Here is an 18,902-nt window from a genome sequence, read left to right as displayed (position 1 = left end):
GCTTCTTTGTAGTCTCCCTTCTATTGAGTCTCCCGACACCCGGGTCTTCCTGTACGTCTCACCCCCCCCGCCTTGCTCCCTGACGCTCCCCCCTTCCTCCCTCCCATCGCCAGGCTCCCCGCCCTTAGTATCGCGAGACGAGGTGAGAGCTGGCGGAGCGGCGGCGGCGGCGGCTGTAGAGGTGACCGAGACGGTGGCGGCGGAGGCGGCACCGAGCGCTGTGTTGGCCCCGGTGCGGCAGAAGTCGCGGTAGAGGTAGCCCCCTACGCCCCTCCCCCGTCCGCGCCCTCCCTCTTTCCCTGGGGATGGAGAAGGCGACGGTTCCGGTGGCGGCGGCGGCGTCGGCGACTGAGCGAGAAGGGAGCCCCCCGGCGGCGGCGGCGGCGGCAGCGGGCCCCCCCGCGGCGGCGGCGGTGGTGGAGGTCGGCGGCGGCGTTGGCGGCGGCAGCGGGGCTTGCTCGGCCTCGTCTCCTCGTGGGATGGTGCGAGTGTGCGACCTGCTCCTGAAGAAGAAGCCGCCGCCGCCGCAGCAGCAGCAGCAACAGCACCACAAGGCCAAGCGAAACCGGACTTGCAGACCCCCTAGCAGCAGCGAAAGCAGCAGCGACAGCGACAACAGCGGTGGTGGTGGAGGCGGCGGCGGTGGAGGCGGCGGCGGAGGCACCAGCAGCAACAACAGCGAGGAAGAAGAGGACGACGACGACGAGGAAGAGGAGGTTTCTGAGGCAAGGGCCTGCTTTAAAGGAAGGAGGGAGGAAGGGGCTGTAAAGGGTAGGGGCCGAAGGTGGGAGGGCACTTGTGGTGGGACAGATTCCCGTGGTCTGATTTGTCTTAGGGGCTAGGCGTCCACTGCCCTCTTTCTTTCCCCGGCCTAATTCGTGAGGTGTGGGGCTGTGGGGGAGGGTAGCTGACACGTGGGGGTGGGAGGACCGCAGAGTCCACAGAGTTGGTGAACAGTACGTTTTCCGGGGGTGGGGGGACCTGGTTAGATTCCCTCCTTGCAACACCAGGTGGGATCGGCCTGGGGTCGGTAGGGTCTCCTTATTTCTGGGGTGGGGTCGGGACCGAAGCGGTAGGGGTAAGGTAATGATGGGTAGGTGAGTCTCTTGCGGAACGACCGCAAGTTGGTAAATTTCTCGCAAATGTGAGGTTCGAGGAGCAGTTTGGGGGGAGGTAAGGTTGTAATGGATTTAGACCTAAGTGTATATGTGAGAGACACGTGAGAAGCTTGTACTTTTCCATACTCTTCAGCTGCAGGTTTTTTTCATATTGTGGCTGCCGAAGGAACCTTCACTTCCTCCATCTTTCAAGGGTTTTGCGTGAACTGATCTTATATCCATATACATTCATATAAAATGCAGTAGATGAGAAATACATATGATCCTTGCAAGTATATTCACGTATATCTTGAAATGCTTCCTTAGCGAGGAAGAATTGTTAGGTGCTGCTGTTTTCCAGATGCTACGGGGCAGCTAACGTGTCTGTGTGGAGCCAGCTTTGGTAGTGGTGAGTTGGAATGGGAAGGCCTCTTGGTTTGTCCTAGTGCTCTGGTTTCATAACTGTTTATAATTGTTCCTGGGACCACAGACAGGCGGCGTTGCAGGACCTCTTTCTTCACAGAAGGCCATATTACCCCGCAGCTCAGTAAAACATACCTTGCTGACAACAAACTAAGGGTTAGCCTTACTTGTTACCAGCTTTTTTGGTAACTCTCTTGTCCACTCTGAAGTGGAAGCTAGAAAATTTTTATGTAGATAAAGAAGTTGTAACTTAAGGCAGCTGAAGGAAACAGCTTTAGAGGCTGATTATACATTTAGTTCTGAAAGAACAACTAAATTTTCTTGAAGTACCACTTGCCATTTATTCTCTTCCACAAACACAGAGCTTAACTTGGCTCAAGGCTGGTTTCTTTAAAATTGCATTATTGGATCTTGGGTTCTTTTCAAATAGAGAAATACCTTTTAAAGAGTTTGAGACTGGCCTGTGAGTAGAACACCTGATTCTTTTTTACCTCAGACTGTGTGATGTTATATAAGTAGAGATATGACCGTTCAAGTATGTATACCAAAGAGATGGACACTCCCTGCTATTTCACTAACCTGTTGAATTCTATGGGTAGGCTTGTATTGATAGATTTTGTATTGTCCTAGTTGGATGTTTCAGAAGGTAGGCTCAGGCTACACTTGAAACATTGAAGGATGTGATGGCATCCTTCTTCCAATAAACTCTATAGGTAGGATTATTCAATTGCATGGGTTATTCTCAGAGATGAGAAACATTGTACAGAAATCTAGTTCAACCCTTTTATTTTAAAGATGAGGAAAACAAGGCTTAGAGGAAACTGTGGTGGGTAGTAGCAAAAATAGGAATCAGAGTTTTCTAATGGCTCAGATCAGTACACTTTTTTTATGACAGTTTATTTCCTTGTATTCCCTTCCTGACCTCTTTTAAGAAATAGGCAGCAAATTGCATGCCTATTTTTGTGGTAACACAATCATGCAGCTATGGGCAAAATACCAATGTTAAGATGTTAGGTTCTCCCACACAATGTCAAGCTCTGGTTTAGAACTCAATGTCAAGTTGAGTGCATCACTTACTGGAATATTATGCTATAAACTTCACATACCTAAGTAGTTTTGTTCATTGGATTGGCCTGATAAGCAAAACTTTTAGTTATTTCTTAAATCATGTAGAATAGTCATAAGTTTAGTAAATGTGTTCATTTTGTGTTGGTTTTCCCTGAAAAGCAGAAAAGGTGTATGTTGACTTTGATCAAGTAGGTTTCGTTGTTTTTTATTTATTTTGTTTTCTGCACAGTGGTGTAAACAGTAGGTTTGTTATTTGTTTTGATGACAAGTCAAAAGAAGTAAGAAAGTACAACCATTTAAAATAAATCTGTACAGGTACATGATGAGGGATGAGTAGACAAAAAGGAGCACAGTATGCCTACAACTGCTTCCATCCTTGACCAAAATAAATAAATAAACCTAACAGTCACTGTATATTATAAGCTAAATTGATCACTTCTGCAATGTTTTTCATTTCATTACCATTTTATTGCCATGTCAGCAGAAGTTGAAATTTCTAGTGTTAGGCAATCATGTGGTTAATACTCATATTTAAGTCCTTTTTCTAATTCATTATGTTATTGGCTATACAATGAAAAATGTGGATAACATGATCCTTGAGATTATCCTAGCATTAAAAATCACAAGGTTAAAGAGGACTATGAAAAGTTATTGTTTTGGGGTATTTAACCTGAGGAGATGGAGGATAATTTAACAACAGTATATATGTTTGTTATGAAAAAGTGCTAGCTGGATATTCACTGTATCTGCTAAAAGGAAAAGTTGGAAAGAAAGGAGATACAATTTAAACGAGCTTTATTTGAATGTCGAAGAACAAGAATCTTAATTTTTACTAAACATTAGAATAGGTTAATAAGATTGGATTTTCTGTTCAGTATTTCAGAATAGAATAATCATGTTTTAGAATATATGTAACTTCGAATATACCTGGGAACAAAAATATAAGACCAAGACCTATCCCTTCATTTGACACACAACTTTAGATCAGAAATGGAAAAATGTATAATTATCTTGTCTTTTCAGTGGATGGCTGACCAATATGGAGAACAGAAATGTGTATCCTAACAGCTTTTATGTCCTCACAGCTTTTTGTTACAATATACATTTCTGTTTTCCATATTGCTGTGATGTACTTCTTTTCAAATTAGTGGACTAAATTAAATTACTAACTCAAGTATTACAAAGAAAAACATGTTGAAATTGCAAGTTCATACTTCATTTCAGAAATAACATTGCATTCTACTGAATGTGTTTTTAAATGTAATTAAACTGTGTCAGTATTTGCTAAAGCAGAAATCAGGGGAAGAACTTGCTGTTTAAAAGTAGGACTCGTGTACAAAAGTAACATTTGTGTGTGCATAAAATGGAAATGTAGCAAAAGTTAATCAGAATCCCATATATTTTTTTATAGATAACTTAAGGCTTTAAATTTAAGGGACAAACCTAGTAAAGAAATTTTAGACAAGGAAAGCCAGTAAATAAATTAGTACTGACTTAGTTTCAAAAGGATTTGGGGGAATCAGTTTCTTGACATGAAAGAGGTAGGGTTGAAAATAAGAGAGAAATCTTATTTCAGAAGTAGATTGTGTTTCCATAGGTTCACTTCCAAATCTTTTTTGTTTGTTTGCTTGTTGGTTTTTAATGGAAAAATGCCATTTAATGGTATTAATGGTAGTAATGGTAGTATCCCCAATAGCCCAGAGAAGCTTACTTGTTTCCCATTTTCATCTCTTAATTGATGAAGCAGTATTTGTAAACCAGACATTTGGCTCTTTAAAGCAATAGTTGTGTCATAATTATCTTGTCTCCTATTCTGCATAGTACTTGATAAAAAACATTTTCCATGAACTCGTTTAGGAAACCAAGAGAAGTAATGGTGTTACTTTTTCTTGGATCTAGGGCTGCTGAATAGTTGAAGTTTGAATTTCAACATCTTTCAATTACTTAACTCCTTCTCTTAGTGATGATGATCCTCCATGTGTATTTGGGGGGAAGGCATTTAAACTAATAGACATTGAATATTGAAGGTCTGAAAAGTACCATAAGCCACCTAGATATAGATACATTTTTTAAAAAAACATAATAAAAATTGTTACTCAGTGCCTATCATGTGTCAAGTCTAACATAATGGTTAAGAGCATGGCTTAGAACTTGTATTCAAATCCTTGAAGATCAAGGATTTGGACACATCAAGGACACATCTTGGACACATCAAGGTGTCCAAGATCACCTTGATCTTGGACAAGTTACTTAACTTCTTTCTCCCTCAGTTTTCTTGTATGTAAATGGTGATAATAATAGATTCTACCTTACAGCATTGCTGTGAGATTTAAATGAGTTAATACAGTTTTCATATATTCTCATTTTATTTTCACCATAAACCTATGTGAAATAGGTGTCATTGTATTTGTTTCCTTATTCAGTAAATGTTTGGAGTTTTGTACTCTATGTCAGGCATTTTGCTCTACTGGGTAGGCAGTGGTGAGCAAAACTGTCTTAAGACACATTGGTTTGAAAATGCAGCGATGAAATACAGATTTGGGGAGGTGTGAGAGATTAAATCATTAAATGTATATCTGAATATTTTCAGAAGTATACAGATGTTGGAAGGAGGTATTTATTTTAAAGGCAAAGATACTAGTTTAGAAGGGTTCTAGGTAACTTCATTAGTGTTACATAGCTAATACATGGCAAAGTGGGGCTTAACCTGTGTTATTTTGATTCAAACCTGCTCATTCATTCACTCATTCACATACTCATTCACATGCTCTGTTATGTGAATTGGTTTTATAATGTTGAATGTAAAGGAACATCTTTGATGTTGGGATATCAGATAATGTTAAGATACATTTAGATAATATAGAGTAATATACTTTTTGGCAATAGGGCCCCCATTGAAGACAGGTTGACTATCCTGAGTTTTTCTTTCCTTTTCTTCTGAAAAACATTTAAAGAAAGAAATACAGAAAAGTACAGATAAATATATCTATATACCACAACTAGAATTAACAGTTAACAAAATGAAACTTTGTAGTGAAAACTGCCTTCTCTAGAGGAATCCTGTTTTGCTTCTCCCAGCCTCTCAAGATTTTTACTTTTAAGGCTATCTTCCTTTTTTGAGTAAAAAAAAAAAAATTCCGTTTTAAATAGCAGTTGTTAATTTGGAGTTTTGATAGGTTGTTGATGGTGCTTATAATTTTTTTCTTTCTTCCCTACCTCCACAGTATGTGTGCAAAAGAAGTCTGTGACTGCCTACTCCCTCCCACCATGTTATTTTGAAACTTTCTCACTGCGGTGGTGGTGGGGAATCTGGCAGGCATTTGTGTGGATAGTTTGTAATTGGGAAACTGTGGTAACAAAGAAGGCCTATTTGTGTTGTGAAGTAGGGGAGTCCAAGATTTAACTGTTCTTTTTGGTAAACTAGCCCTATATTTACTCTCTCTTCTCTTAAATTTTCATTTTTTGTCTTTTAATTGATGAAGCAGTTTTCATCTAGTCTGCTGTGGGCTTTTAGATCTGAAGACAGAAACCTTGTCTCATACATCTTTATGTCTCCTACTGCACTGGGCTATATGTATTCTTTAAGGCTTAGCATCTTCTGTTGGATTTTCATAAAGTCTGATCTCTAGAGTAAAAGTAGTTCATAAATATTACTTCTTTAGCCAGATTTCTGGGAATATTTGGAACCTCAAATCTTTAGATATCCAAACTTCATTGCAGCTGTTTATGGCGGACCTCTGTCAGATGTTTTAATTGGACTGTACTCAGTTTCATACAGTCATTGTTAAACTTCATCAACCTAATCAGGGTATTGTAAAAATTTTCACTGTTGAATAATCATCAAAGCAGCACATTTGTGACTCCCAGAAATTCACTAGATTATTCATTAGACTGCTTCTACTGGCATCCAGTTAACTAGGAAGTTGATTTTTTTGGGTGGGGGCAGGGTGGTCCTTGAGGCAGTATATTTGCACTTCTAACAGTATTCTATTCTACATTTTTATAAAGGTAATTTATTGGGTTAGGGAATGTGCATATAGTGAATTTCCTTATAATTTCTTCATACTTGACCATATATGAAAAAGAATTTTTGCTTCATAATTGTAGTGCCTGCTAATACCACTTAGGTTTTTGTTAGGGCCAGAAGGGGGCACCAGTATTCTTGGTAAACTATGCCAAACCTGACTGACTTTTTTCAACTTTCCTCTTCTGGAAAAGCAAGTATATTAAGGGATTGAAATTAATGGGTAAATATGAATATACTTCTAGTCCGTTGAACCTTTCCTGTCTGGTAGAGTTATGCTTATCCATTTGCCATCCAGAAGCAAATTACCCCTTACAATGCTTGTTAACCTTTTTTTTTTTTTGGTCTTTGGAAAGTATCTTATCCCATCATGAGGGGAAGTGGAACGTGGAGCAGTATAGTTATCATTTATCCTGATTTATAATTTGGGATTTTAATTGTTGAAAGCAGCATGTTGAATTTTATTTTCACCAAGAAGGCTATGAAACTTAAGATTAATATAGGCCAAATCATTGAAAGGAAAACTGAGGTTACTTTCTGTCATCCTACACAACTCAAATTAGAGAGCGACACTTTGTTTACTTCTGAATGAGACTAGAGACAAAAGAGGGTTAGGTAGCAAACAATGTAAAAATCACAGTACTTCAGGAAATCATTTTGGAGCCAGTGTTATTTAGTTTCTTTATAAAACAAGTTTGATATATGATGTAGTCTCTCTCCAAGGGTACAGGTAGATCATACTGAGTTGTGGGGATGGGAGTGAACAAGACTGTTGGGAATAGGTTGAAAATGTTAAATAGGTTTATTGAGTCATGGGTAAAAAATATTCTTTTTGTGGTAAATGGTCTGACACTAAGTTCAGTATTATAATGAATAAGATTAAATAAGGTACTGGAGATAACCAAAATCATAATCCTTGTTTAAATAAGGCAGCTATACAAAATACGTTTTATATGCATATATATATATATATTTCTGCATGCTGAATTTCTGCCTGCATGAAAATGTCACTAAAACTAAGGAAATTCTAGAGAGAGGTAGTTTAAAAATGTTTGGAGGTTTAGCGGTGGAAACCATGAACAAGGAGGACTGCAGATTATACTTAATTATATTCTTATTGTTTGGTAATTAATGTTCAAATTAACCAGCTACCCAAACTGAATCATACATAACATGGAGAAAAATGTGAGGTGTATTAAATAGTGATATTTCAGTTTTGAAAATAAGTGAAATCCTTGTTTCTCATTTCTTAAAATTATTGAAAGTACAGAGTAGACATGAAAAATTTATGGAACTAGTCTATAGCTATGCATCTCTAGCAGGGCATGACCCTTTCCTAGGTTGTCATTTGGTCTTATTTAATATTTTATTTCTTTTATCCTCTTCCCCTGCCCCCCCACCAAAAAACCCAGAAAAGTAAAAAAATTAAAAATAAAAATAATTTTAAAACCTCATTCTGAAATTAATTCTTGATCTGAGTTTTTCCTCATGGATTGTCTTTTAATTAAAGGATCTTTGATTAGAAACTATTCAGATAATTAGAAAAATTGGTTTTATCAGTTTTGAGTTTGGAATAAATAACAGAGTTCTATTTTCCTTTTTCTCTTTCCAATCACCCTAAATATGAGACCTGAGAAGAAAAGGAAGTGTTCCTGTTTGTGTTATACCAGTTCAGTCTTTGACACCATTATCTCTCCTCTGTGCCATGTTTCCCTCTTTTTACAAGTTAATAACAAGAATAGTTCTGGTGCAGAGCCTCTGATTGTATAGCTTTTACTAGTGAGAGATGCAATATAAGAGTTAATTCTTTACTTAACAAACATAAGTATTATTTCCTTTCTGTGGCTCTTCAGTATATAATAATCGCAGTCATTTCCCTCTCAGTGGATTTGAAAAAGTTTGCTACATTTGAAATCATAGCTGTATGTGTTGAATTCAGCAACTTTATACATACTGTAGTTAGTAAAACTTTTAAACTTATATACTTAAAAACAGCACAGTGATGGAATTCTGTTTTTTTTTATTTTTAGAAGATGTATCACTATTAGTATATTTTTCTAACTAAATTTATTTAAGAAGCATTGAGACCCAGCAAAATTACTTGTGGATTATGAGGGATTTGAAGAAACTGAGACAGTATTCCTAGTTTTATAAAATTTAAATTTTGTTGAGATAAAATGATAATTTAAAACTATGAGGATGATTTTAATCCTATGTAATTCCTTTACTTGGGACTCTGTTTTCAATGTAACTGTGCATTTAGAATTGGTCTCATTATAGGGGTTGTTTTGATTTTGAATACTAGTAGGCTACACTTTGTATCTTTTAAGAGTATCTTTTGAAATACTCAGTAATATTTTGTTTTTTGGGTTTTTTGGTAAGATGAGGTCGGTATGTGATGATATATTGTAGAGCATCCTTAACAATAAATTGCACCAAAGAATTATCCTAATTTTTATCCTGAAGATTTTGTAGTAAGAAAAGAGGTCGCTTAGCTATATTAATACATTTGTCGTTGCTGCAGGTAGATATATGGTGAACCATGAGAAATTGAGTTACAGGACAGTGGTAGGGTACAATGTTAAATAGCTTTTAAATTTGATTTTAAATAAAATGTTCCTATTAATATTATTATTAAACATTCATATGCATAGAAACATACATACTTATGAAAATTTGACAAAATCAAATATATCTTAAGAATATAAAAATTAGCCAATGATCCTTCTCTCCAGAATTAATCATTATTATTTTAAACTGTCTTTTATTTTTCCTTGGTGTGTTTAATCAGACTATAAATTTTGTCTGCTAAAAGTTTAATTGATGAGCATTCTTAAAATATATCAGTTGAAGAGATGAGATAATGATTATACATTTATTTAACTCTAAAAATTAATGAATTTATACTTCTAAAAAAGAGAGTCTTCTAATATATAAAGGTTTTATCCTACTCTTTGCCAGGATAAATGCTGCTAATAGGTTGGTGTATATCGAATGTTCTGCTTTCTTTCTTGGTGGAAGAGAGAGAGAGTGTGTGTGTGTGTGTGTGTGTGTCTGAGAGTACATTAGGATTTACCTCATTGTTCTCATTTATTATGAATGTTCCATAGTATGAATGTGCATAATTTACTTTTATGTTGGTAGACATTTAGGTTTTTGAATATACTGCTATTGCACATACAGTGCTGAAATTAACATTCTTGTACAGTATTTTTGAGTAAAAAATATTTCTTTGAGATGGATTCCTGGACATGGAATTGCTGATCCAGAGGTTTTGCACATGTTAAATTTGATGAACACTCCCAAGTTTTACTTCTATGAGCAGTGTATAAGCATGCTGCTGGACATGGTCAGTGTTTTTAGTTTACAAAATCTTTTAAAGATGGTATTTTATTTGTTTTCATTTTACTGATTAGTGTTGATGTTGAGTAAATTTTCATGTTTATATTTCTCTTGGATTTCTTTTGAAAATTTAGTTTTATCCTTTACATATTCTATTAAAGTTGTTGTTTTCTTAGTGACTTTTTGGTGCTGTTTATATTTATGGTTATTCTTCACAGTGTTGTTACATATATTCTCTATCTGTTCACAGTATTGTCATGATGTAGAAAATGTTTATTATTGTATAGTAAAATGAATTATTCTTTGATGACTTCTGAAAATCCTCAACCCCATATTTTTTAAAAGCTTTTAGAAATGTTTTCCAAAGATGCATTGATTTCTTTTTGGATATAATAATTTAACTGTGTTCATTTCTTTATTTACACTTTTCATGTAGCATTTCACTTTGTGGATCAGTTTTTGTCTCTTAAGAAGTGCTACCCTCTTTGCTTTTATAATATTATCCTCTCCTGTTTCTATGTTACTAGTTGCTTTTTGTTGTTCTTTCTTCCTCCTCCTCCCCTCACTATACATTCTTTGATTATTTAGTATCTCTTTGCTGAGTCCTGGGCCCTTTTCCGTCTTGTATCTGGGCTCACTTTTTAGGTGGTTTTCTCTAGTCTAGTGTGTTTATATACACATTTGCTAGTGACTCTCAAGAGTAATTCTCCAAATTAAACCCTTCTTTTTGAGTACCAGGTGGACCTTCTGGCCACCCAACATTTGTACAGTCTTTTCTTCCAACACAGTCTTCTTCCCTTCTCAAGAGAATCACTCCAAAGTCCTATCCAGTCACTCATATAAATTAAAGTGAGGAATATCTACATAATGCTTTTCCTCCTAATTCAGTAGTCTGTAAAGTAATAAACAATGTATCTGTCTCTGTTTTGCCCCACTCACTATATAGTGGTGAATAGGAATAGGATAATAAAGGTTTTTTGGAGAAGGGAAGAACAGAAAGTAGATAGCTGTCATTGGTCCATATTAATAATGAAATCCTCTGGGCAGGAGAGTACTTTGCCCTGGCAACTCTGTAAATTCCTTGGTTAAACTCTAATTTAGCTATGTGGGGGATTGCCTTTTTGACTATTATGTGTGCCCTTGGCTTTGTTCTTAGGTAATTCTTCCTTGTTTGTTATCTTCCCTTGCCACATCTGAATTAGTAGACATTTGAGAATACGACATCCCTAAGGATCGCACAACTTTTGTAACTCCCTACCAGTTGGTATAGATTAGGGACTATAAGGTTAAAGTTCAATCATAGGTTTTTATAGGTCAGTAATATAGTTTGGTGGTAAAACTCTTTCAAATGCTTCATAGATTTCTATTGTTGGTACCGTGTGAGAATAATTACAGCAGGATCTCTTTTATGTCATAATTTTTGAAAATCTACTCATTCTCTCTCACTAGTCTCTTTGTTAGGTTCCTCTCTCTCTCTCTCTCTCTCTCTCCCCCCCCCCTCTTCTCGCCCCCCCCCCCGTCCACCTCCTTTCTATATGTGTGTGTTGCCTCCCCATCTTGAGGGCATCTGAAATAATAGGCTTGGATGGTGTTTCAGTTAGGGTTTAATGAAAGAAGCAGAATAAGCAGGAGATTTATAATATGATAGAAAGTTAGGTATGTACTAAGAGATTTATTACAGGGAATTGGCTTATACAATTCTAGGGGTTGACTAAGCAAGTCCAGAATTTGTGAAGCAGGAAGTTAGAGAGGGAAGATCTCAGACAGGTTGGAACCCATGGGCAATATGCTTTCTCCATAGGCAGTCTGGAATGAGGATCCAGGAAGAGCAGTTGCAGACTCAGCTGCTGTTTGGAGTCTCATTTGCCAGGAAAAACCCATTCTCTTTAATAAAGAGTTGGACTAGGTCAGGCTCACTACGGATGATCACCCTAGGTTAAAGTCGCCTGATTGGGGATTTTAAATACATCTGCAGAATTCTCCCAACAGCACCTAGGTTAGTTTTTGAATAACGGAGAAGGTACTTATACAAAATGGCTGCTGCCCTCCTTTCCTTTTAGTTTAGCCTAACCAAGTTAACACATAAAAAATCATCAAGGGTAGGAAAGCAACACTATTAACCTGATGGTGTTTGTTACAACTTGGCAGAGAGCCCTGGAGGTCACAAAGTTATCTCCTTGTACAGGGAGAAGTAGCTGCCTTTTCCAAATGGAGAGGCCTCAAATTACTGGGCTCTTATTGGTTAGAATTTGCTGCTGAGGGGCATTGTTTTTATGTCTATCTCTACTTGCAAACCACCTTATTTTTTGTTAAGTTGATCTTTCTGGTTGTTCTTTAAACAGCCAGCACACATCAGTATTCTGAGTTTTTCTAACTGCTTTTCTTGGAGGTACACATTTGGTAGTGATGTGATATCCCTACCTTTTTCACAGTGGCTTTTGTAAACCACTGTTAAATATGCCCATTGAGATTTTGATTGGATTTACATTAAAATTTCTAATATTTTACAAATAGATAATAGATAGTAGATAGGTGAAGTAGATAGGTAACACTGAGCATTCCCATCCATGAACATGGCATGCCTCTTTTTTTTTTTCAGGCCCTTCTTCTGTCTTTAATGAAATTTTACAGTTTTCTTATAGGTTTTGCACATTTATTGTGGAGTTTAGATTGTTTGGTAATTCTTATTGCTATTATGAATGGCATTTTTTTCTTCCATTACACTTTCTAATTAGTTATAGTTGGATTATAGAAACCTATTGATCTTGTGTATGTAGTCACTAAACTGAATTGTCATGTTGAGTTTATTCTGTGTTTTCTGACTAAACTGTTGTATTGACTTCAGTAAATGATTTTTGTCTTTTGTCTGTTCTTTTTCAACATTTATACCTCATTTGTTTTTCTTCTATTGTGTCAGTTTTGAACAGTCCCTAAATGCTAACTAGTAGTGGTAGTACAGGCTTATCTTTCTTTCCATTAGTTTAATGGAGTGCTGTTGTATCACTATTAAGTATAATGCAAATATCCTGTACTGAGTATATCTCTCTTCGCTTACTATGTTTTATCAGAAATACATACTGAATTTTATCAAATGCATTTTTGGCATCTATTTAAATGATTATTTCTCTCCCCTCCCCTATGTCTATTCATGTAATGAACTACAATAATAAATTTCCTAATATTAATCCTATCTTTAGTATGATGTAGTATTCCTTTAATTCACTATTGGATTTGATTATATCAACATTGTAATTTATGTTTTCTGTGAAGATTATCCATTTTTTATTAGATTTTCAAAGTTCCTGGGAGAAACCATGAATAATTTCCTTCCTTAAATCAGTCTTGTAAAGATTTGTGCTTTGTAGCTTCAATTTATATGCATTCTATTTCTTTTTAATTTTACATGTTTTATTTTTAACCATATATGCCACTGAGAAGTTAGAAAGGAATTTGATCAAGTGCTTTATCTGATCTCTTTATAGTTTATTAATTTTTAAGTGGTTTATATAATTTGGTCTGTACCTCTTATTTTTTAATAATTAAAAATAATTGTGGTAGAGAAAAACAAATTACCATTTTATACATTTAAATGTAAAGTCGGTAGTGTTAAGTATATTCATATTGTTGTGCAACATCTCCAGAACATTTTCTCCTGCAAAACTGACCCTGTATACGCATTAAACAACTCCTCCCTTCTTCCCCGAATCCTGGCAACCATCACTCTACTTTTTGTTTCTTTGAATTTGACTTCTTTAGATACCTCATACAGGTGTTACCATACAGTATTTATCTTTTTGTGACTGGCTTATTTCACTTAGCGTAATATCCTTACGGTTAATCTTAAGTGGGCAGTCTTTGGACTTGGACATTTTTATGTACTTGTACTATTAGGGCAGGACCTGTGAACTTGAAGAATGTTTCAGTTCTCTTTCATTATCATTCCAGTGTTCTTTAGTTTTGTCTCCTTGTTTTTAAAATATGTTTCAAATAAACTATATATTCCAGTGGCGAAAGTGCTAGACCAAAGGTACATGGGCCTATTTTTGTAATTCCCATTTTAGTATGTGTATCAATGCCATATTTTTAAACTATAGTGGTTTTATAGCAGTTTAAGATGTGCTAGGCCTAATGTCAGCATTCAGGCCCTATTAGTAATCTGTTTTTTCTGGATGTCATTCTCTTTTGACGCTGATTTGTCCATAAAGAGCGAGATAAACTATAACTTCTTCTTTGGGGTATTCGTAACACTTAGCACATTGAATAATTATAACCTCAGTAACTAATATTTTAATAACTAATGTTTTCATGAATGCTTACTATATGCCAGGCAAGTTATAATTGCTTTACATATAGTATCTCATTTAATTTTATGACAACTCTAAGGTAGATAATGTTATTATCCAAATTTTATAGTTAAAAAATCAAGGCAAAGAATAACTTGCTCAAGGTCATAAAAATGGAATAAAATATGGGCAGTTTCACATCAAAGTCTGCCTTTTAACTCCTGTAATCCACTGCCTCCTTTCTATTCTTTATGATTTCCCTAGTAATGCTCAAGAAATATGTTTTATGTGAGTGATAGAGTTCACTAGCTCATTTGATCTTGCATCTAGGTCCTTGTTATAGATCTTTGTGAATGACCTCTTACTGTCATTTAGGACCTACCTCTAGATCGTTACACCTAAATATTATAGTAATACAGTCCTGTAACATTTTTAAGAGTTGGTTAGATTATAAGACAAACTCCCCTTGCCCCCCCAGTGACTTTATCATAGTGTAGCAAGTTAATGTTGCTCTGTTCTGTTGCATCTTATTTTCCTGATCCCATCCATTTTGGGAAAATTTATGTGATTGATCTTGAAACATTTCAGACTGTGAGTGAATAGTATACTATTCAGCTTTGCTAGAACATCGAATCCAAGTACATGTCTTGTAGATGACCTCTTTTATAGTAAGTTCTTAAAATGTGAAGTGAGAAGAATGCAGGTTTAGACCCTGTTATATCTCTTAATGCGTGGTGTCAAGTAAGTATGGTATGCAGGCTGAATCTCAGATCCTCACATAAAAGGAACACAAGAATACCTTCTTTTGGTGGGGGAAGGGGTCAGATTAGATAATGTATGTGAAAACATTTGTAAACTACAAGGATCTCCAAAATTTTAACTAAATATTAGCTATTAAAGCCGAACTATGAGGAACAATGGAGAGCTTTGTGCAAATGGGATTACTGACTAGTAAGTACGATGTTTGGCTATTTTTAAAAAATACAATAAAAATACGTAATTTAGAAAAATGTAGCTTTTTTCTTTTTCCATTTAATTTGAATTTTTGTTGAATTCATAGATTGCTAATCAATTTCTTCAGCTGTAATTTTGCATTTGGGATAATTTATTTTCATTGGAACCAGTGTTAGCATAGAGAATGGGAATCTGTAATGAAGATTTCACAAATGATAGTTGTATGGGATAGATGTCCTTTTAGGATTATATTCTGGATTCATTAGATCTTTAATATTTAAATAGAATACGTTCATAAATTTGTTCAGAATTTAAAAATGTATAGTACTTTATCAGACTGTTAATAAAGAGGGACATAAGATTAATGGGGGAAAAGATAAACTCTTTATCTCTTTTTCCGGAATTATGGAGCAAATCATATTTCTGTGACTTCTCTGCTATAGGCTTAGCAGATGATTATATGGTTCTAGATAAAATGACAATGCATTAAAGCAAAGATATGACCATGCTCTTTCAGAATCTTTAAAACATCCCTAACTTGCTGTAGATTGCTTTCACTTATAGCTTTTCTAACTTTCTTTTCTTACTCTGCTGCTATATAAATCATCTCACAGGATAAAATCTTCTACCCTTCAGCCCAGCTTTCTGGCTCCAACCCAAACACTAGTACTTGAGTTCTCTTGACTAGATCCAAGTAATGGAGTATGTTTTAAGTTGTGAATGTACCTTAGTATGTGGGAAGTCTTACCTATTTTAGCTTCTCACCAGATTCTTGACTTCTCTGCCAAGACATAAAACACAGAGCTTGGTATTGCAGCTTTTTGTTTGTATGCATGAGCAACTTTATGGTGTATTTTGTAGAGTTCAAAGAACAGCTTTACTTGCAAGACAACCCATTCATTGGCTTAGACAGCCTTGAACATTAATAAGATTCATTCATCTTAATCAAATACTAAGGTCTTCTTGACGTCACTACCAGAAGCAGAAGTTTCCCTTGAAAATCTTAAATAGCCATTAGGAAGAAGGGTCAGATTCCAATACCATTAAACCCCGGGTGTGTGAGCACTTGGCAGTTTCTGTGTCTGATATAACATTATATTCCATTATGAAATAATCCATTGCTTTTGTATTTCCTTATCAATATTTCTGGAAAAAAGGATTACATGGAAAGAATTTGAAATCAACTTGGGAAACTTGCTTTTGAATCCTGCTTTAATAATCGGTAACTTTGGAAAGTTACTGCTTAACCTCATTTTCTTCTTGGTGGTGCTAATAATACTTTTCTGACAATTTTTCGAAAGAATGGAGATATCTGTATATCTAGTATACTACTGGCTTATATGTTGGAAGTATTCATTACTTATCTATTTTTCTAGATTTAATTATTCATATAATTCTTAAATGAGGTTGTCATTGTTATCTTGCAGTCAGGAGCAGTTTTTACCTTTTTTAGGTCATGGATTTTAATTAGATTCTTATAAAAATTATGGACCTATTCTCCCCCGAAATGTACTTATATACATAGAGCATTTTACATTTTGTTTCAGGAGGGTTGTAGAGTCGTTCAGGCATAGGCCAATGAACCATGGATTATGAGCCTTAGGTAAAGGTACTGGATTTTTATCTTCCATTCATTGAAGAGTTCAATGACATTCTGTGCTCTTTATCACCTCCAAAATTATAAAGTACCTTAAACAACCTTTTCCCTACCTGTGCTCTAATAATCACACTAAGAGCTATAGAATTTTTCTTCCAGGGTTTGCCACTGTGTAACCATTCAGAGAGGGTTTTTGTATAGTTGTAGATTTAGAAAAGTTTAAATCACTACACTAGCATTGTTTCCTTGCTCTTTTTGAGATAATTGGAATCTTGACTCAAAAAATCTAAGAGATAATTATAATATAATTGGATTTGATACGTTTTTTCCTCCCTAGAGGCATGAAGGCTGCCTTATGCAATAAGATGTACTTAATAAAGTTTACATCTATTTATTCATTATATGTTTAACACCAAACTATAATGCTTTAATTTCATTTTTTGTGCTTATTTTGTAGTATTATCCTAACTTTTTTTTAAATGTGGTAAATGGAGCAAATTTTTAAAAACCTTTTTTTATTGATTTGAGAGAGAGAAGGGAGAAGGAGAGAGAAAGAAACATTGATTTATTGTTCCTCTTATGTATTCATTGGTTGATTCTTGTATGTGTCCTGACTGAAGATTGAACCCCCACAACCTTGGTTTGTAGGAACAACATTCTAACCAAGTCAGCTACCCAAGCAGGGTAACAAATTTCCTTAACTTCCTTTCTTTTGAACGTCCCACTGATACTGTTTAAAGATTGAATTAAATTATAGTTCTGAAAAGCAGGAACAGATGTTGTTACATTAGTCAAAACTATGATAAAGAGGAGCAGAGGACCTCATTAGCTCTCAAACTTCGTGTTTGCATGTGTGTGGGGAAGGAGGGACCAAGATTCTCCTTAGGCATAGATAAATCCAGATTTGAATAGTGTCATCAGTACTGTTTTTCTCTTATGTTTTTCGTCTCTCTTTTCTTCTCTAACTATATTTTCAGCCAGGCAAAGATGGCTGCCAAAGGAGAGAGGTATGGGATATTCTACCCAGATCTGGTCATATGGCCACCATTGTGGTGGTTGGAAAAAATCACCTCTACCCAAGTCACATGCGGTATTTTCCGTAGACAATAGGGATTATTTTACTAGAAAAAGGGGATTGGGGGAAAAGCATCTTGAGCAGTAAAATTACAGTTCACAGTCCACTACAGGTACCATCAGAGGACCAGAAATTTTGGAGAAGATAGAAAGTTCACGAGATCGGATTGACAGCAAAATCTCAGAGGAAACTGGAACCCAAGATAACAGAGGTAAGCTCAGGTTTTCTTAGGGGAATCTCAGAAAGGCTCCTAGCTTGGAGTCAACCAATACAAAGAACAATAGTGGGCAATTGGGTAGTAATCAAGAATTTTTAAAAGAATTATTTTCCAAAGTGCTATGTTAGGTGGGCCTTCTTGCTGCCCTTTCTCCAGTCTAAACAGCTCTGGTGGCAGTAGTGCCTGTCCTCAGGCCTGAAGTCTAAGAACTGAGCTCTTAACGAAATATATCAACAGTTCAGTAGGACAGGTACTGAGATGTTGGAACCTAAGAGAGAAGCAATAGCATTAAGGCATGCTACTCCAGAAAAAAAGCAGTTTTGGCAGTACCCAGCAAATTTGACTTCATGTCCAGGTACCTTTCTGGGATGCCTGCTTATCCTTGTGCCCTGTTTAATTAGTACTACTCTCGAATTTAAGGGACAAGCCAGTTGGGAAAACAAACCTGAACAGTCTCAGAAAAGGTCACACTGGCTTCCTATACTCTCTCTCTAAAGTAATCATTTGTTTGCTGGTATAAATAGGGACAGTCATACAATTGAAAATCACAATGGAAGAGGATTAACATAATAAAAGAACTAACCTCAGATATAATTCAGAAGAAAACTTCAAAGAAAAAGTATAATTGTATTTCATTTAAGATTTGAGAATATGTTGCAGTGGAAAGGGGGCAGAGAACCAGAAAGATTTTGAAAATTATAATGAAAAATGTAACGGATGGGCTACATAACAATTTAGCATGAATGAAGACTGAATTGTTGATGTACAACTAAAGAGGAGGAACTCTGTGTATGAAGCAAAAAAACAAAAAAAAAAAAAGAA

The 18,902-nt window shown here is 35.9% G+C and overlaps 1 protein-coding gene across 4 annotated transcripts in view; it reads left to right on the top strand.

Annotated features, from left to right (window-relative positions):
- The first annotated feature begins 153 nt into the window (after positions 1 to 153).
- The window catches only part of ANKRD17 (ankyrin repeat domain 17), a 155,236-nt gene continuing 136,487 nt past the window's right edge, over positions 154 to 18,902 (top strand). For 2 of the 4 annotated variants that reach the window (XM_045858251.1, XM_045858249.1), the window contains exon 1: positions 154 to 725. In XM_045858251.1, the coding sequence (XP_045714207.1) occupies positions 306 to 725 (420 nt within the window). In that variant the 5' untranslated portion in view covers positions 154 to 305. The remainder of the gene's footprint in view (positions 726 to 18,902) is intronic. The other 2 variants (XM_045858254.1, XM_045858253.1) reach the window with 1 other exon arrangement.

This window comes from Phyllostomus hastatus, unplaced genomic scaffold (assembly GCF_019186645.2).
Source record: "Phyllostomus hastatus isolate PE091 unplaced genomic scaffold, TTU_PhHast_1.1 phas_scaffold_1674, whole genome shotgun sequence".
In the NCBI taxonomy this organism is placed as follows: Eukaryota; Metazoa; Chordata; class Mammalia; order Chiroptera; family Phyllostomidae; genus Phyllostomus; species Phyllostomus hastatus.
The sequence above is the reverse complement of the archived record's forward strand: the minus strand, read 5'-3'. Positions and strand labels throughout refer to the sequence as shown.